The sequence below is a fragment of the Peromyscus eremicus genome, chromosome 15 (genome assembly GCF_949786415.1).
Source record: "Peromyscus eremicus chromosome 15, PerEre_H2_v1, whole genome shotgun sequence".
Lineage (NCBI taxonomy): Eukaryota > Metazoa > Chordata > Mammalia > Rodentia > Cricetidae > Peromyscus > Peromyscus eremicus.
This window is the reverse complement of record NC_081431.1, coordinates 60,544,891-60,564,802: the sequence shown is the minus strand read 5'-3', so window position 1 is coordinate 60,564,802 and position 19,912 is coordinate 60,544,891. Positions and strand designations below refer to the sequence as shown.

The window sequence follows — 19,912 nt, the reverse complement described above, 5'->3', positions numbered from 1 at the left end:
GGGAGGCAGACTGGAGATTGGTGGGGAGGAGAGAGAAGGTCCTGAAGGAATGTACTCAGTTCTTTCTGACTGAGAGACTGCATCCTAGAGACTAGACGCTCCAACGTTCTCCCTCAGGTGGTGGGGGCTCAGGATGCAGGTCATGCCTCTGATTGCCAGCTCTGTGCAGCTGCCCCCCATCCAGTTTGATTGGGCCTTAATCCTTCACTGGGCTGATTTCCAGACTGACGGGGCGGGGCTGGGGGCCCACCAAGCTTGGATTGCTGGTGAGGAGCCAGCCATCCTCACTCCCAACCTTATGCTCGGATCAAGCTTCTGCTCAGGAACGCCACCTGGCGACCACCCCGTGAAGGGCCACCGGTGTCCTCCAGATGGATCTGCACTTTCAGGCCTCAGTGGAGCAACCTCAGTTAGTAGAGAAGAAAGACATCCCCCTGTAAAATAACCCCAACATGATGGGCTGCAGGAGGCTGTGGACCTCCAGGCCACCTACCCTATGGAGGTGGGCCCAGTTCCTGGGCACACTGGCCTGAACATAGCAAGCTAGAAACACTCACTATCTCAGAAAGAAGGAGGAACTGCTCCTTCCCACAGTACCTACAACGTGCTCAGCAACTCTCCTGGCAGGATGGTCGCGTGTATTCCTGGGGAAGGAGGTTAGGGTGTCTCCTCAAAATATCCCCTACTCTGGGACTCCGTAAGTTCCCCAAAAGGCACCCATGTGTGCTCCATCAGTGGGGTCACCACTCTGAGAAGATGCTCGGTATTCTATACTGTGTCTCCACTCACCGCTTCCTCAGAAGAGACCTGGCTTCGGCAAGGCTGGATTCCACGGGAAACTGAGCAGGCACTTAGTAGGTGCTCAGCCAAACTGCACCTGCCGCTTATCGTATGCCGGTTGACCTCGACAAAGACAAGGTCGGAATCTTTTACCAAGTGACAGACTGGTCTGGGGCTAAGCAGCTCCAAGTTTGATTAAGACTTCAGTATTACGCCGGGTGGTGGTGGCGGCGGCGGCGGCGGCGGCGGCGGCGGCGGCGGCGGCGGCGGTGGCGCACGCCTTTAATCCCAGCACTCAGGAGGGAGAGGCAGGCGGATCTCTGTGAGTTCGAGGCCAGCCTGGTCTACAGAGCGAGATCCAGGAAAGGCGCAAAGCTACACAGAGAAACCCTGTCTCGAAAAATTAAAAAAAAAAAAAAAAAAAAAAGACTTCAGTATCACAATCACACAGGTCCACAGCACCACAGACCTACTCTGTGGGGACACTTGTGACATTTCTCTCCCATCCTTTCCTCCTCCCACCACATCTAAAAGTCAAACTCTCTTGTTTTGGTACTGGGAAGGTGACCCAGGGGTTTGGTTATGTCATAGAAACCCTCCATTAGGCATCCCAATCAAAAACTCTACAATTAATTCGTTAGTTTATTTATTGATTTACGTGTGTGTGTGTGTGTGTGTGTGTGTGTGTGTGTGTGTGTGTGTGTGTCATGGCATGCATGTAGAAAACCTGGGAGAGTTGGTTCTCTCCTTTCGTCATGTGGGTTCCAGAGATAGAACTCAGGTTGTTAGGTAAGCGCCCTTAATCACTGAGCCATCTCGTCGCCCAGCCCCCAAGAAATACTTTTTGAAGAGAGAACGGAAACCGGAAACCCGTGCTGGGTGCTGTGCAAGATCTTAGAGCAACAACGATTTAGGTTTGACCTGAGGAAGAACTTCTGATTGGGAGAGTGAGTCCGCAGCAGAAAAGGGTGGTGAGAAATCAAAGGACACACTGGACTCCCTCTGGGCCTGGCACTCCTGGGGGCCCAGGCCGGATGCAGTCACCAGGCACGGAAACTGCAGGTGACTCAGGGAATCTTAAGCGGTGGTTGCTAGGTTACAAGCTTCTTTAATGTGCCTCAATGTATAGACTAAGGGATGTTACCTTGCTGGGAGGAAGAGCATGGGGGAAGGAGAAAGGGAAAAGAAACCAGCCAGACTTCCAGAATTAGCAATTGGGCATAGCCTGGAGGCAAACTGGTTTTTGTTTTTGTTTTTTCTCTACTTTTCCACGGTGAGTCTCTTGACCCCTATGGTTTGCACAGAGTAAAGCCTATGGATGTGAGCACTGAGCTGGAACAGCACCGTCCAGGACTGGACTCTGGTGTCTCCCCAGGTGAGACACTCAACAGTCACTAGGATCCCTTCAGGCTCTGTTCGCCTTCCCTCTGCAATTAGACAGATGACCAGAAGCCAGATGAGAACGGAAACGCCCAGCCTCCTCACTAATGCATGATCTGTTCATTTGTGATCTGGAGCCTTCAACCCAGAGGCTTCTGAATGAGTTGCCAGCTTTAAGTGAAGCACTCCCCGAGTGTCAGACCCTCCTCTGCAAAACACAGATGCTCAAGGATGCCTGGCAGTCTCCCTCCAGTTGAAGATTATGAGAAAGTGGATGTGCAGGGGCTGAGCTCCGGGAAGTCTGCCCACCTGCTGGGAGGGTGTGAGAAACTGCTTGGCTTTGCTGCTTCAGTAAAGCTCATAGACAAGTGAGGCTGAAGACAGACCCCAACTAACACATTTGAGAAGACTGTGCTCCCCTTCATCCTGGTCACCCCAAGCCACAGCTGTGAAACTGATTCAGTTCGAGCCAAGAGTCCATTCACATTTCCCTGGGCAGGATAGGCCTCTAAGAATGTCGGGAGGTACCCACCAGAGAAGACTACTTGGACATGGCCTCAAGCTACTAGAAAGTCTTTATTAGCCAGCTGGTAACTACACTGAGTGTTCAGGACCCGAGGGCAGTCCTGAGACTTTCTTAGAGTGGGCTTTTAAGCACAAAAACCACATCCCGAGTTGACATATTGCATTTAGCAAGAACAGTTAGCCAAAAGTAGAACTACAGAAGCCCAAAATCAGGGTTAGTACATTTAGGGACTTTCCCAGAACTGTGGACTTTGATGGATTAGGTCTTTGGTCTCATTTTGGCGGGTGGTCCTGCCTACATGCTGGGTTCCAAGGCCTGAATGGTTCTTCCATCATATCCTCAGTTGTGCTAAGGTCTGAAAGCCTTTTACATGAACATGAAATGGTTGATATTGTCTGTGAAACTTCGCGAATTTAGACTACACTCTCAGAATTTGTGAGTTCTTACCGAATAAGGAAAAATAGAACACAGCCTCTTCTGTGGATGATCCAGATGTTGATTTTGCAAATACACGAATCTAAGCTTTAAAAATAAGTAGAATTGTTAGGTCAAGAGCTCAAGATAGTAAGATAGGCCTATTTTGAGTTACAGCTTCTATTTCTCACAGAAGTCAAGGTAGCAGTATGGGCACTGACAGAAATGTACCAGGCCTGTGCTCGCTGTCAGAGGGTCTGGGGAACACTTGAGAACTATTACCTCTTTTAACCTTCACAAAAACTTATACCATGGAATGCTGCAAAGAAATAAAGGAGAAAAATCTGATATAGAGACACACACCTTTTTTTTTTTTTTTTTTTTTTGGTTTTTCGAGACAGGGTTTCTCTGTGTAGCTTTGCGCCTTTCCTGGGACTCACTTGGTAGCCCAGGCTGGCCTCGAACTCATAGAGATCCGCCTGGCTCTGCCTCCCGAGTGCTGGGATTAAAGGCGTGCGCCACCACCGCCCGGCCGAGACACACACCTTTAATCTCAGCACTTAGGAGGCAGAGGCAGGTGGACTTCTGTGAATTCAAGGCCAGCCTGATCTACACAGAGAGTTCCAGGACAGTCAGGCCTACATAGACAGACCCTGTCTCAAAAGAAAAAAAAAAGAAAGAAAGAAAAGGAAAGGAAAGGAAAGGAAGAACTGAGTTTGGTGGCACAGGTCCTGCAGTCCTCGCACTTGGAGGCTATAGCAGAAAAATCAAGTTCCAGGCAAGTGAGACCATGTTTTAGAAAAACAGAGGAAGGGTGGAGGGGGCGGGGGAGAGATCCTTTCAACAACTTGGATGATGGTACTCCAGGAGTGAGTTTGGGGATAAGGGGACTCTAAAAGTTTACATGCTGTATGATTTTATCCGTAGAACATTCTTTTCCTTCTTGAGACGGAGTCCGAATAGTCCAGGACGGCCTGGAACACAAAATATAGCAAGGATGGCCTTGAACTTCTGATCCTCCTGTCTCCACCTCCCAAGTACTGGGATTGTGGGCATACCTCACTGGGTTTTACGTCACTGTGTCAGGCACCAGGTTTTATTCAGGGCTGGGGATGGAATCCAGGATTTTGTACATGCAAGATAAACACTCCACCAAGTAAGCTACAGTCCCAGCTCCTTGTACAACATGGCTGAAGCGACAAGATTTCAGAATGGGTTGTCAGGGGCTGGGGAGGGAAGAGCAAGGAGGAAGTGTGGAGTTGGACCAGATATCAAAAGGTGACATGGGGCCCTTGTAATAATGAAAATTTAATCTGCTTGTGGATTGTACTTTAGCTTGCCAGGATAATAGCACTGGGGGGCCCTGGATAAAGAGAACTTCTTTCTTATAACCACGTGTGAATCTACAGTTGATCACAAATTAAAGTTTAGTGCCTTGCATGTGCACAGCCCTGAGATCTATCCCCAGCTTTGGGGGGAAATACACACCACACCGTGTGCACACACAGTGCAAAGTCTGTCCGGCTCTCAAGCTTGAGGGTTTCCAGGTGGAAGGAAGCCAGATAGGAAGACCCTGTGGACTTGGAGAGACACCACTAGGTGGTCCAGTGTGTTACTGGCGCTTGTATTACTGGGGAACCACAGTTCCGAAGGGTCTGATGCTGGGTACAGGTTTGAAGAGGTTATCTATCCAGTCCTGTGGTTGGTGCCAAGGGCCAGGATTTGCTAATCAGGTTTGCCCTTCTAGTGATGTATATAAAGGTTTGGGGGTGGGGGTGGGGGTGGGGGAGATCCTCCCAGTCGTCTATCGGTATGTTCAGTTGTGGTCCCCCTGTCTGTGACTTTATCTGCGGCTTTGTGGACGTGTCCACTCAGGAGGGAAGGCAGGTTCTGGGTGAGCTGCATGCATACGCGTGGCGTGCCGATTGTTCGATCTGCGGGTCCCCCGCTGCATGCATGTCACTGCCTCCTAACTCGGCTCTGAGGTTTGACCGTGTGAGAATACCTCCCCCCAAAACAAAACCAGCTTGTCACGAACTGGGTCTGTGTACTGTAGACAAACCGGGTAATTGGGCTCTCCGCCTCCTCACCCAAAACAAACACTCGCAAACGCCCGCCCCCACGCTGGCGGGATCTGCCTGTCATCTGGGCACCGGCTCCTGCTCCGGCTGCCTCCGACCCCGGAGACACGGCAGGCCCTGCCCTCGCCCGCCCCGGCTGCCGGGGCTGACGCACAGGCCACAGCCTCCGCTGCGGGGCGCGTGGGCTCCTGCCCAGGTGTGGCGGCTGCGGGGAGGCGGTGCGGGGAACCGGCGTCCTCCGGCCAACCGGGACTCGGTGTCTAGCAGCCGCTCGCCTGCGCGGGTGACAGCGGCGTGCGGGCCGGGAAGAGCAGGGCACGCTGTCCCCGGCTCCGCGGCTGCCGGGCTGGCGGTGAAAGCCGTGCGTGGCTTGCGGGCACCGCCCGGGAGCTAGTGAGGGGCGAGCGCGGCGCCCACGCGCGGCGGGGTGGGCTCCGCGCTCCCGGGGACCGGGCGGGGCGGGGCTCATCCTGCAAAGTTGACCCAGGGCGGGCTACCGCCGGCGTCCTGCTGCCCTAGATTCGCCGGGTTCTTCCCGCGGAGCCAGGGGTGGACGTCGCCGGCCCGCTGACACCCGAGGGACCCGGAGAAGCCAGCGGGCGTCGGCGGAAGCCCGCGCAACGCGAGATGGAGGCTGCAAGAGGGGACGTGCGGGCGGGCGCCGAGTAGCCCGCGGGTCCCGGGGCTGGACCTTGTCCGGACGCTGTGAGGGCGCGCGAGCAGGGCCCTCCCCCGGGCTGCCATGGAGGTGCCCAATGTCAAGGACTTTCAGTGGAAGCGCCTTGCTCCACTGCCTAGCCGCCGGGTCTACTGCTCACTGCTGGAGACCGGAGGGCAGGTCTATGCCATCGGGGGATGTGATGACAATGGCGTCCCGATGGACTGCTTCGAGGTCTACTCCCCCGAGGCCGACCAATGGACCTCCCTGCCCTCCCTGCCCACAGCCAGGGCCGGGGTAGCGGTTACTGCCCTAGGAAAGCGGATTATGGTGATCGGGGGTGTGGGCACCAATCAACTGCCTCTGAAGGTCGTGGAAATGTACAATATCGATGAGGGCAAGTGGAAGAAGAGGAGCGTGCTGCGTGAGGCTGCCATGGGCATTTCTGTTACAGCCAAAGGCAAGTGGGGCCAGGGTTGAGGGTGGGCGTAGAGAAGGAAGTAAGGGGTCACAGGGAAAACGGATGGAATGCAACATGATTTGGGCGGCCAATAGCACGTTCCCCGTCATATTTGAGCCTTACATTAAGTACTAAAACTAGAGACCCATTGCCCTTATTTTACAGATTGGGAAGGGAGGCTGAGCAGGTGAAATGTCTAGGAATTCCATCTGATGCCAGGAGTCAGCTCCAGCGGGTTCCTCCTGGCAGCCTGGGCAGGCCACTGCAGAGGGAGCACCAAGGTGTGAGCTATGGGGTTATCTGCAATGACTCTGCATACCCTGGCATTCAGCGGAATGACCACATTCCCCCTTGGCACCCCACCCCCCACCCCCAACCTACCTATGTAGGTTCCTGAGGATGCTCATCCCATCCTTCTACCAACACCAGGTCTGCCGAGGAGGCTTTGGGACCGGATCCCAGGATCTTCTTTAACTCCTGACTGTAGTGTCAGTGGTACTGAGGGCAGGTCAGCATGTTCCAAAGGTGGACTCGTGTAGCGGAGTGTCCGGGTCCACCGAGTTCTGTGGACTGCATGTGGTTTTTAAATTCTCATTTGACCTTTTTGGGGGGAGCTTTTAGAGCCTATAGAGGGGGTCCAACAGCTGTTTTGCTGAAAACACAGTTTGATGAGAATGAAAGTTAAGAGACCCCAAGTTCGGATACACTTGCCTCCACGCTGTAGACACTGCTTCTTTAGCGACATGACCCCAGCTGCCTGTGTGGCATACGGCAGATCAGAAACCAGCCTTTCTTCAACACCTGTTCTGTCCCTGGCACACTCCTAGGTCACAAGGAGAAAGAAAAAAAGTAGAAAATCTGGGCCCTGGAAGTGATTGGTGAGAAGCTGGGGCCCAGAACCCCCTTGGGCAGGGTGGACAGTAGGGTTTCCATGATCTGCCAGTTAGAAGGATGAAAAGCCAGGCCTGGTGCTGAAGGCCTGTAATCCTAGCTACTCTGGAGGCTGAGGCAGGGGAGTGGCAAGTTCAAGACTTGCCTAGGCTGCAGAATGAGTTCAGCAGACTGAGGCCGAAGGATTGTGAGTTCAAGCTACATAGTAAGAACCTATTTTTTTTAAAAAAAAAGAAAAGAAAAGGATGGAAGGCCCAAAGGCCCATGGGGACACTGAGAATAATGAGTATACTCCATCCCTAGCTTTGTTAAATCATACTAAAAGTTAAAAATCAAGGCGTACCTTTGGTGCTTTATCCCTTTATCCAATGAGATAAGTGCTATTTTTATTCTGTTTTTAGAAGAAGCAGCAGGAAGCCCTGAAAGGTTAATTACCCGAGGTTAAATAGATAGTAAGTCACGACCATGCCTGTGCTCCAAACTATAAAGTCAAAAGAATTCAATAGTTAGGTTGGTAAACATTTACATGTCAACCATTGTACTGAGTTCATAGATGAACAAATTCTCAAGGACCTTGGGTGTATTGGGAGGAACAGGTCAAGCTGGTATCAGTTACATGCAGTAACAGAGCAATGGAGATACCATCACACAGGAGGCACCAAGCCAAGTTCTCTGGCCCCCTGCTTTGCAGCTCAGGGAATCCCAGTTGAGGTTCAAAGGATGGGTCAGAACTGGCTGCCAGCCTGAATGACTGTGGAGTGGATAGAGTTTTTCCTGAAGGGGGTGTTCCTAGAAGGGAAGGTGGAATTTGTGTTAATCAGGTGCTCATCATCAGGCCCTTTCCCAGCCTTAGGCTTAGGGTTAGGATCCCCCCCTACCCACCCCTAGTACGGGTGGAAAGTGGAGAGAGATAGGGTTGCTCACTTTGTCCAGTAGTAACACCCAAGAGTCAAGGCACCACACAGAGAAAGGCTGTGAGCAAGGGCTGCTGGGAGCCAGAACCACGTACAGGTACTGAAGATTCCTGAGAGGAAACCCCTTCAGGCAAGGGCTGGGGAAACACAAATGGTAGTCCATGTTCTCTGGTACAATGTGCCGAGTCCCTGAGAAGCTGCCTACTGCCAAGAGCAGAGGAGAAAAGAGGGGACTCCCTGCTCAGAGAACCTAGCTCTCTAAGGGCAAGGTTTCTGAAGGGTCAGTTCCCCAAAGCCTCCTCCTCCTCCTCCAGACCTGGCCTTATCATCCCGCTCCACACAGGGGCCTCCTGGATCCTGCAAGCTTCTGTACATGTGAAGGAGAATACCTTTTCCCCACTGTGGTAGCAGACAGAACTGCTGACAGGCCGGGGCTGGCGACTGGGGCCGGCTATAGTTCTGAAGGACTTCACCATGGCTGGAGACTTAGTGTCTGAGAGTTCCTATGGGATCCTATGGGACAGGTCACCCCTGGAGGTCTCCCCTCGCCTTGCCCCCTGGGTGCCTGGACAGGAGGACAGGAGGACGGGGGGTGGGGTGGGGGGACACAAACCTGCAAAGGGTTACCTAGACTCAGGCTTCACTGTCATCCGCCTCTGCGCAGGGTTTAGTATCTCAGGCTTTGCTAAGGACTTGGCACTCATGAGGGCCGAGGCACAGTCCTGCCACAGCTTCAGGAAGACCCAGGTTTAGCCGTAATAGGGACTTTGAATGGTGCTACCCACCCCACCAAGACAGCTGGGATTCATTAGCAGAGCAGTGTCCAGGAATTGGCTTGGCCTATGGAAGGCTATAGATTCTGTTGGGCCCTGTCTCTGGGTGCCTGCGAGCCAAACCGTCTCTCTCTGTGTGTGTTTTCTTAGATTATCGAGTGTATGCTGCAGGTGGGATGGGCCTGGACCTTCGTCCACACAACTACTTGCAACACTACGACATGCTAAAGGACATGTGGGTGTCGCTAGCACCCATGCCCACTCCAAGATATGCTGCCACCTCCTTCCTCCGGGGCTCCAAGATCTATGTGCTGGGTAAGGACAAGCTCCTTGTTGTTCATTTCTTCTCCTTGCTCCCTTGGGTGAGTTCCCTAGGAAGCAATGCCCACAGCCTGAGAATTTCCCTGGCCCTGGGGGATAATCACACTGTTCCAGCCCTCGAGGAGTCTTTCAAATGACCGAAAAACAGAAGGGAAATCCCAGTCCTGTTGGTTCTCAGGGACTGCTTTTTTGTCCACCGTGTACCCTGTTCCCACCTCCAGGGGGACGACAGTCTAAGTATGCGGTCAATGCCTTCGAGGTCTTTGACATAGAATCTCGGTCCTGGACCAAGTTCCCCAACATTCCCTGTAAGCGGGCTTTCTCCAGCTTTGTGACCCTGGACAACCACCTGTACAGCCTGGGAGGCCTGCGACAGGGTCGTCTCTATCGGCAGCCCAAGTTCCTCCGGACAATGGATGTGTTCGACATGGAACAGGGTGAGCTGGATTCCCACCCCCTTGGCTGCTTGCCTTTCTTCTGACTGATCCCCACTTTCCCCATCCTGGCAGATCTTCCTGGGGCTGCTTACATATCCAGGCAGGCCTCTCCAGTGTCTGAGCATCCTTCCTAACTCACGGATATGCTTGCAGTCAAATTCAATTCCAGGCACCTTTGGCCTGGTGGCTCTTTCCACTGTGGCCCTTCCTCCTCCACCCCCAGTACCTGTGCAGGACCAGGTTAGGAAGGGACTCTTCCTGTGCTGATGGAGAATCAGAGGGATCCTGATTTCTCCATTCACCACCTTTAATCAGATTCCTCTCCAGTTTAGAACCGTGGAAAACCTAAACAGAACAGGGGCTCATGGGAGTTGTATACGTTAGACTGTGCCAGGCACCAGAGAAGGCTGAGGTGGTAGAGGGTGTCATTTCAATCAGCAGGGATGTTCTCTGCATCCTGAACACAAGGGAGTAGCCGCCCAGGGTAAGAGCCACTTGGGATTCATCTGTATTTGTTAGGGGACACGAGCACCTAATTCTCCGTCTCTGTCCTGTCACTGTGCACACTTGCAGGGGGATGGCTGAAGATGGAGCGCTCATTCTTCCTCAAGAAGCGCCGGGCAGACTTCGTGGCTGGTGGCCTGAGTGGACGGGTCATAGTGGCTGGGGGACTCGGTAAGGATAGATCATTGCAGCTGTTCTGTGTTGTGGTTCTGGTCCTTGGCACACTGTACTTGAGTGACAGACGGTACTGACTTCTTGCACACCTCCCACTGCTTTACTCCAAAGAATTCAATACAGTCTGGACTTGACCTTTCCACGTGGGCCCCCCATGGGTTCTTTCAATTCCGTACTAGGAAAATGGAGATCCAGAAAGGATAAGGGACATACTGATAACTGTGAACCCCTGTACTGGACCAAGGTCCCCGAGTCCCTTTCTGGGGATAGCTGGAGACAAAGGGTCAAAGGTTTAGTTGTCAACCTTCATGGACCCAGCTCTTCTTGGACATCCAGCTGGATCTTGAGATAGCAAAGCAAATGATCAAATAAATGGTCCTAATTCTGGATTTGATATATAACTCCTCCCTCTCAAAGACTGCTGGTATTTTGAAGGCTGGACTGCGGTGTGGGGCACACTGAAGTCATTAAGGCATGATGATAAAGGCAGTGGGGCTTCCAAGCAGCCAGTGTTTACTCGATGTAGACATACCCCACTATACTCATTCATGAACAACCATATAAGCTAGGTTTGTGTGTGTGTGTGTGTGTGTGTGTGTGTGTGTGTGTGTGTGTGTCATCAGGAGGGAGGAAGTAGTGCTCTAGAAACTGAAACGGTAACCGAGAGTGAAGAAAACAATCCCCCACAAGACAAGGTTTCTCTGTGTAGCTCTGGCTGTCCTGGAACTTGCTCTGTAGACCAGGCTGGCCTCGAACTCACTGAGATCTGCCTGCCTCTGCCTCCTAAATGCTGGGATTATTCAAGGCGTGCGCCACCACCGCCCCACTAACAATCCTATTCTTAAAATGAAATCGAAGAGAGAAGGAGCACGGGACAAAGTTGCTTGACAGGAATTCTTGGCCCAGGATGCTAGAAGGGGGACCATCCTGTAAAAAGACAAGGAAGTTGCTTGGTTGGCTTTTACTTCTGGGTTGGGAGATGGTCACTGTGGGACACGGCTTGGTGGTTGGGCTCCAGGGTCTAAGATCTGATTCTCCTGTTTTCAGGAAACCAGCCCACGGTCCTGGAGACAGCAGAAGCGTTCCACCCAGAGAAGAACAAGTGGGAGGCCCTCCCTGCCATGCCCACCCCCCGCTGTGCCTGCTCCAGCATTGTCTTCAAGAACTGTCTCCTGGCTGTGGGGGGTGTCAGCCAGGGTCTGAGTGACGCGGTGGAGGCGCTGTACGTCTCTGACTCCTAGCTGGCCTGAGCTTGGCTGGACAGCGTCACTCCACCCCTGACCCGAGGGATAGTCTCATCAAAGCAGTTTGGACTACATCCTCGGTCTCCAACTCCTGTTAAGAGCCAGTGGGGCCAAGCCCTAGGGCTCTCAGTGACCTCCCTCTGTCCCCTAACCTACCAGTCCCAGAAAGCTGAAGAAAGTGCAGTTGACTCCACCAGTAAGTTAGAGCTGGGCTGTGGTCTGGGGAGAATCCCCACTCAGTGTTCAGACACAGAAAGGCACGGGAAAGTTCCCTTCTCTCACCTACCTCCCGGGGTAGGGGGCAGTTGCCACCCGGAGGGGGAAACCTTGTTGTCCTTCCCCGTCTCTGAGCTAGTCTGAGTGTCATGATAAACTCATGAAGAATGGGGCTTCCCAAGCCCCTTCCCCATACAGAAGTCAGCTGCGGGCCTGCCCCAAACCCACCTACTTATCAGGCCCTGGACTTGAAGCCAAGATGGGGGTGTGTAGGAAAGGTTGTCAGGGGCTCACACACCAGGCCAGGCCAACAGCCTTGGCAGGAAGGACCCTTCCTCTCGGGTCCTTGTTGAGCGTGTGGTGATGGAGTGTCAATATCTTCTGTGTTCTGCCTTCTGCCACACTCTTCCTACCCGAGGCCTGGCCATCCTGTGCTCAACAGCTCTTGGTGTGTTTCCGATTGAAACCTTCTCATTTACACTGTGGCTTCCAAATCCACCAAGGGTGGATTAATAACAGCAGCACAATGATTGACATCTTTATGCCTGTCTTCTTTGGACCCTGGAAACAAGGCAGGGGGTGTCCTAGTTAAGTAGATAGAAAATCCCGTGAGACCACCTCCCCCTGTGTCCTTACGCTAAATAGGGGCAAATTGGCTACCTGTTCTCGACCATTCCTGTCCAAGAGTTTTACCTTCCTTCGGCTGTAGCTGTCAAAGAGGTAGCTCATTTTTTCTTCTCTTGATGCACACACGTATGTTTGGCCAAGGTTGTGGGCACCCAGTCTTTGCCAGGTTCTACCCACATCTGACCTCGATCATTTCAGCCGAAGCTCATTTTGGGCATATTCAAAGGATGCAAGAACTGTCCACTTGTTTTGTTAAAAAACAAGGGAGGAAAAAACAAGTCCAGAAGGACAGATACGGATGTGCCTTCCCTCCAGCCTGTACAGCACCTCCTTGTGCTTCCCCGGCCAAGTTACTCACACTTCCTCAAGAAGAGCACTTACCCAGTATGCTCAGGGACCTGAGTTCCAATCCCTGCACAGAAACCAAACCTAACCAGCTAGCCCTGAGGACACAAAGAATAAAGACCCCTGTTGAGGCTGTGGAGGAGCAGGAGGAGTCAGGGAACCTGCTTCTCTTGTCTTCACAAGGCTCAGGTGATTAATGACCTCCTCAGGAGCCTGCGCTGGAGGGGGCCTATCAGGGTCTGAGGGATCAGAAGGAGCTCTTTCTGGTGGGGGGCTAGGGGTGACTTCCAGCTGGATCTTCAAGGACTGAGTGAACCTAGGTCTTTGAGGAATGGTGGGTTATATAGGCTCCTTTCTCGGAAGACCTTGATTTCTTTCTCCTTTGGGTTCCAAGAGGACACTGCCATCTGCTGGTCTAGTCTGTTTTTCTCACCAAGGGGAGGAGGCAGATTGTGGCCATTGGTTCCCCTAAAGAGCAGATCACAAAGAAACCTCCGTTGCTTATGGATCCAGTTCCGTTCAGCCTCCCTGAGCTAACCATTAGAGGAAAAAAATGGCTGGGAGCTGCAGCTGCTAGGGAGGACGGGGAGTGTGTGGGGTGGGGGTGAGGGAGTGCGGGCTTCTCGGAGCAAGCCCTTTCACACTTTCCTCTCTCCCTACCCCACTTTCACATCTGTTCTGCCCACTTCATCCCCAACCCAAGAGGAGCCAATCCACACAGGGGCTTTCTCCAGGCATAATGGCCTCGTATCTGTGGACAGAGCTGAATCCTTTTAAGATAGGTGGAACCTTACAGCCCTCTCTAAAGTTGAATCAGACACTGGGATTGTCAGAACAACTCAAGGCTGGAGCTAGTATCTGCCAGGGTCACCCCCGCCTAAGTTCCGTGTGGGAAGACTAGGGACACCACACTGAGGAGTGAGGGAAGCTGAAGCGTGTGGTTCTAGACGGCTCACACTGCAGAAGCAGCTCAGTCAATGGCCCGCCTCAGCCACTGCCACAGGCCTCCCCACACCACCCACCTCAGAAGGTTCCTTACCCTCCTCATCTGAGTTCCCCAGTCTTTCTCACAGGGTGGAGAACAGTGAGTGGAGGAGGTAGAGACAGCAAGGCACCATCCACGATCAAGAGGAACTCCGGAGTCATGCAGGCCACACTTCCCAAGACTTGTCTCCGTCCAGTCCATCCATGGAGCAATCAATCCCAGGTGGCTCCAGAATCAGCGGAGAACAGGCTAGCCCACGCCAGGGTACTTCATTCCTCCAGGCCTCTTTCTAATGGTCTTGCAATTGCCTTGATGTTATGGAATTCCCCACCCAACCACCCACCAATCCCAGCTTTGGCCTAGGAGGAGGGGTGTGGCCACTTTTCCAACCCTCTTCCTCCCTTTAAAGAAGAAATTGACATCTAGGGACCCTGAACTCCTAACCCTGATGGTACAGCTGATGCATATTAGGAGTGAACACCTGACCCTACTCTAAACACAGCCCCCCCCCCAACACACACACATATATGTAAACACACACTGCTGTCCTTAACTCCACCAGAATGGGGAGAACAGCAAGAGGCTTCGTGCGTGAGTCCAAATCCCATGCGACCTATAGAACAGGCCCCAAACCCTAGCCAGGGGTTCGGAGGGAATTCCAGTGATGACTTCAGAGACAACAGCTGCAGTAACTTTGGCACAAGGCAAGACTCAGGCGAGAGCCAAAGAGGCCGACAGACAAAGTGGCTTTGACACATTGAGCCAATAAGAATCGTCAGGGGCGTTTGCTTTCCAGGAATGTCCCAAAGAAAACACCACAGACCAGGGGGCAGCTGGAAACAACAGGAAATGCGGGTCCCACATCTGGAGGTTTCACGTCTGAAATCAAAGGATTTAGAGGGGGCTCTGGCTGAGGGCTCACCGGGGGATGGTCTAGGTGGGGCTGACCCCTATGGCTCTTCCCGGCTTCTGTGTTATCTGGAGACCCTTGTTGTTCTGTAGCTTGTGGGAGCATTGCTTCAATCACACCTGTCCTCACACAGCCGCTCCAGCCTGACTGGGTCCAAGTTACCTGACTTTGCCAGGACACCAGTCTTTGGACTGAGACCCACACATATCCAGTGTGACTTCATTTTAAGGTGATTAGATCTTATCATGTATTACATATTATACATCATATAATACATTATATGTTTCCAAGTGAAGTCTCATTCCTAGATACTGGAGGTTAGGATGTCAACATGCAGTCTAGGGGGAGAGGGAGGGTGACACAGATCAACTCACCACCACTCCAAGCATGATGAGCAGAGCGGGGAGAGCAATAACTCCCCGAGTCCTGAGCTCTCTGCTTCCTCCCACTGCTAGAGCTGGGCCTCCAGAGAAGAGCCTGGATGTCACAGTGCACACATCTCAGACCTGTAGCCAGAAGAGGCCAAGGCAAGGCAGGGTCTGAGCAGCCCCCAAGGGGAGCTGCGGCTTAGAGTGAAATGCTCGCAGTGTGTTCTGGTGGTGCTTCTCTGACCTTGTCCCCCCCCCCCCCGCCCCCTCCCCCAGCCACAGTGCCAGTGCATGGAGGCGTGGTCCCAGGGGAGGGGTGGGGTAGCCAGCTGGCTGCCAGAGCCAGATGCCCTTAGTGTCCTGCATCAGTGTCAAGGAGAGTCGTGTTCACCCCGTGCTATGATCCTTTGTTTCACTGGCTTGAACTATGGTCTGTTTTCTCAAACATTAACGTTCCGTGGGGCTCCACAGGCAGCTGTGTGCCTGCCTTGCAGAAGCTTCAGGGCCCTCTTTTGCTCCATGGAGTCTACCTTCCCCAGTCCAGTCACACCAGGGGTGTGACTCTGAGGGTGAGCACAGCAGACCTGCAGACTGAGCTGTGACTGCCTTACACCAGCTCCTTGCACTGCCTCCAGCATCCCAGGGCCACCAAGCTGTACTCCCTATACTCCCTATATTCCTATACTCCTATATAGGAATATTCCTATACTCCTATACTCCTATACTCCCTATACTCCTAAACTCCTATACTCCTATACTCCTATATTCCCTATACTCCTATACTCCTATACTCCTATACTCCCTATACACCTATACTCCTATACTCCTATACTCCTATACTCCCTATACTCCTAAACTCCTATACTCCTATACTCCTATACTCCCTATACACCTATACTCCTATACTCCTATACTCCTATACTCCCTATACTCCCTATACTCCCTATACTCCTATACACCTATACTCCTATACTCCTATACTCCTATACTCCCTATACTCCTAAACTCCCTATACTCCTATACTCCTATACTCCTATACTCCCTATACTCCTATACTCTTATACTCCCTATACTCCTATACTCCCTATACTCCTATACTCCCTATACTCCTATACTCCCTATACTCCTAAACTCTCCCTATACTCTTATACTCCCTATACACCTATACATCTCTACTCCCTATGCCCTACTAGGCACCTTCTTCCTCTTGCACCCCCACTCAGCTTACAAATGTACTCCTCATACACCCACTTATTCAGACACACTTTCCTGGGCACACTCTACATGCAAATGACCACCCACACTCACTGACACAGTCACATGCAATCTTTACAAACACATATATACACACCCCCTTATGGACATCTGTCATGCACATAGCTTATTCTCATACTCATATACATATATGCTCAATTGTAGGCAGTGTCCAGAATTTGAATCCTCTCCACCCTTTTTTTGAGACATGGTCTTACTATGCAGCCCCTGCTGACTTAGAGCTTGCTATGTAGACCAGGCTAACCTCAAACGCACAGAGTTCCACTTGCTTCTGCCTTCTGAGTGCTGGGATTAAAGGCATAGGCCACCATGCCTGGCTCAGAATCCTTTTGATTCAATCATTTGGCCGGGCCTCCAAACTCAGAGTCCTAACCATTTGAAGGATGAATTGCTACAAGATCCTGTAGTTCTTGCCATGGTGGGCTCATCTGTTGCCCTGGATTGTACCTCTGCAGCACCCCTCCCCTTAACAACCCCACACCACAGTTTGCCACCATGGCTAGAGGAACTTTTTGAACCACACTTAGGCAGGAATCCCTCTGTGTTAGGTGAGGAGATAGTCCTAAAGGTATCGTGCACTCTGACTCCTGAGAAGCCTCTGGGCTCCCAAGAAGGGCCTTCCTCAGTCACCCTCTCTGCTCAGGACCTTGCTGGTACCTGGCACCAGGCCAGCACAGGACCGCAGCAGAGTACTAATCAGTGAACAACAGACGACTTTCCCTAGGGAGGAGCCAGAAAGACCCAGTGCCTCAACCCCATCTCCTAATTGACCAGACCTCTCCACTTGCTCCACAGAAATGACTTTATTTTTTTAAAATGCAAACTCAGGGAGCCACCTCCACCCTCCAAACAGGAAATAGTTCACAGATGACTCAGAGGGTCTTTGGAAGGATGGATGGCGACAGAGAAGTGTCTGGATATTTGGTACATGATGAGACACCTCAGAGTCGATGGGCCTGAGGGCTGTGGGAAGTTAAAATTGCCCTTTCTTCCTGTTTGTCTAGACCATGGGAAACAGCCAGGTTGGACCCCAGGCTGGTAGTTAGGGCCATGTAGTTTGTCAGGGCTTCAACTGGGCTCCTGGAGCTGTTCCTCTGGTTAGCCTTAGACTATGTGGCTGTGCCAAAGGCCTGGGGTCACTGTTTCCAAGTGTTCCACCCTGCCCTCTCACCTGGGTAAGGTAAGGACTCAGAATCATCATACCTAACCACTCAACGGGAAGTAGGCATGGGTCCTATCCTTAGCAATTCAGTCTCAAAAGCAAGCACATATAAGAAAACAATGATAGATGTTTCTTTCCCGGGTTCCCCTGCTCCAAACCCCTACCTGTAGAAGAGGACTGGCTGGGAGCTTCCCTTCCACATTGTTCCTTCCTGTTCTACCTGGGACCTGAGCTTCTAGTGCCTTAGGGTAGCCAGGCTCTACCCTGGACAACACCTCTCCCTCACTCAGTGACTTGCTTCCTTTGGACCCTCATCACCACACAAACACTTCAGTACCCTCTCTGCTCGGGTTCTCTCTGGATTCCCTCCACCCTTCCAGAGACCATGGCTATAAATCTGTCTGCATGCTATGGAACTCTAACCTCCCTTCAGCCTCCTAGCCCTCATAAAATTCCCAGCTTCAGCCCCCCCAGGAAGGCTAGCCTTCCAGCTTGCCCCTCACACTCAGTACATCAGCTCCCTTCTCGCTTAGCCCCTCACTATACACCTGTCCCCTCCGCCCCGAATACCCCTCCATGTGTGGTAAAGGTGAGCCACTCTCTCCTTAGTCTACTCCCCACATTTTTTGAGGTCTCCTCAGGCTGGGATGGTGTCACTAACCCATGTGACCCAAGGCATCCCAGAGAGCCTGTCAGGTGGGAGCTAAATGTATAGCACAGCCAAATGAAAGCCAGAAATCAAAAAGCCCAGAGAAAGTACCAGCTGTGAGTGGAATCCTTACGCTGCTCGCTTTCCTCTTAAGTTCTTCCCCAGCCTCTGTGGACACAGAACCCGTCAGAAACTGAGCAGAACTTCCAAGCCCTTATGGATGGGCTCCCTCAGATCTTAGCTGCAGGCTCCTGTAGGAGTACTCGGTCAGCTTTTTAAGAGCTCTGGTGACAGTGGCCTGTTAATCCATCTTGCAAGGGCAACCTCCTAATACCAGACTGTGCTGGCCTTATTCAGGCCCTGAGGAATGCTGGCTCCCACCTTCCTTTACCCAGGGCTAGGAGCTGCTGACCCAGCTAAAGAATGTGCTTTGTTTGGCGTTAGCATTCCAGGATCAGCTTGGGAGGCCAAGGGCTTGAGTAGGCAGCAGAAGCCAAACACCAAACAGAGAGGTGGCACTGGACAGCCCCCCACCCCACCCCCCATTCTGGATACTTATCCCTTATCTGTATTTCCTAGTCACTCTGGGTCTCCCCTGAATGGAGGCAGGACCAGCAGGAAGAAAATATTCTCTCATTTGGGAGGAGGGGGACATTTATATGAACTGAAGCTACCAGGCCCTGAGCCACAGTGCGCCTTGCCATAAGCCACACCTCAGAATCCCCACCTGCTGGGGAGCCTAGAACCCTATACAGAACCATCTTCGAGTCAGGGTTTCCTTAGACCAAGTGGACAGGGAAACTGAGTCACTGGTCCAGGTCATGTGGCCAGCAGACACAAGAGCCCTGTCTCTGACTCCCACTCAGGCTGTGTGTCCCCTGCCTCATTCACATCAATTGCCCATGTACCCGGCATCTAACCCAGGGCTCAGTGAAGGGGCATCAAGGTTGTGGGCATGGAGTGTCCAGGAGAGACAGGGGTCATTTTTCTTGTGCTCATCTCCGTCCATCATCAGTCTCGGGTGAGTTATGGCAGTGATACCACACACAGAGTCAGTGGAAAGCACTTGGAATCTCAAGGGCTCATTAGAGGAATCCTATAACTTTTTTTTTTTTAAGACTTATTTATTATGTATACAGTGTTTTGTCTACATGTATACCTACTTGCCAGAAGAGGGCGCTAGATATGGCCAGAAGAGGGCGCCAGATCTCATTATTGGTTGTGAGCCACCTTGTGGTTGCTGGGAATTGAACTCAGGACCTCTGGAAGAGCAGCCAGGGCTCTTAACTGCTGAGCCATCTCTCTAAGGAATCTTATAAATTTTAACACCTGCCTAAGCATAGACACCCAGTTTTTTAATCCCATAGAAGGGGCGTTACAGAACCTTAGAGATCAGGAATAGGAAGTGGGACAAGGGGCAAAAAAAAAGGAGGAAGATCTTTGTGCTCTACCATTAACAGTGAGGTGAGAAGTCCTTCACAAACCACTGACTGGAACCCCTAGAATTTAAAACTAACTAGACATCCACCCCTCAAACTCCCAGCACCCAAAGCACCGTGTTTAGGAGCTTAACAATTAGCATGTGGGGTAGTTGACAGGCCCTACCTTTCCTCCCCGGACAGCCTCCTCCGTGTCCCCCAGCATAGTTCTAGAGCCTTAGGCAGTTTCAACAATCACTCATCAGTTCTGAGCTTATCTTCACTGTCCTCCTGCCTGGGTCAGATCCATGGAGCTCAAGTGTCTGTTAAGTCCTTGTACAGCCTCCTGCTACACACTTGGATCTCCGCCAGGATTGGCGGGAGGGGAGTTTGGGAAGAT

General features: G+C 52.1%; 1 protein-coding gene across 2 annotated transcripts; it reads left to right on the top strand.

The window, feature by feature from the left end:
• The first annotated feature begins 5,922 nt into the window (after positions 1–5,922).
• On the top strand, positions 5,923–12,021 carry Klhdc8a (kelch domain containing 8A). Of its 2 annotated transcripts, XM_059280928.1 has the most exons (5): positions 5,923–6,299; positions 9,028–9,192; positions 9,420–9,635; positions 10,209–10,310; positions 11,361–12,021. In XM_059280928.1, the coding sequence occupies exons 1-5, from the start codon at positions 5,924–5,926 to the stop codon at positions 11,552–11,554; spliced, it is 1,053 nt and encodes a 350-aa protein (XP_059136911.1). In that variant the 5' UTR covers position 5,923; the 3' UTR covers positions 11,555–12,021. The 2 variants fall into 2 exon arrangements, with proteins under 2 accessions (XP_059136911.1, XP_059136912.1); XM_059280929.1 differs by lacking the exon at positions 9,420–9,635.
• The last annotated feature ends 7,891 nt before the right edge of the window (positions 12,022–19,912 follow it).

Coding starts and splice junctions, on each gene's coding strand:
- Klhdc8a (XM_059280928.1), top strand. CDS start 5,924: ATGGAGGTGCCCAATGTCAAGGACTTTCAGTGGAAGCGCCTTGCTCCA. Junction 6,300..9,027: donor CATTTCTGTTACAGCCAAAG/GCAAGTGGGGCC, acceptor GTGTTTTCTTAG/ATTATCGAGTGTATGCTGCA. Junction 9,193..9,419: donor CTCCAAGATCTATGTGCTGG/GTAAGGACAAGC, acceptor TCCCACCTCCAG/GGGGACGACAGTCTAAGTAT.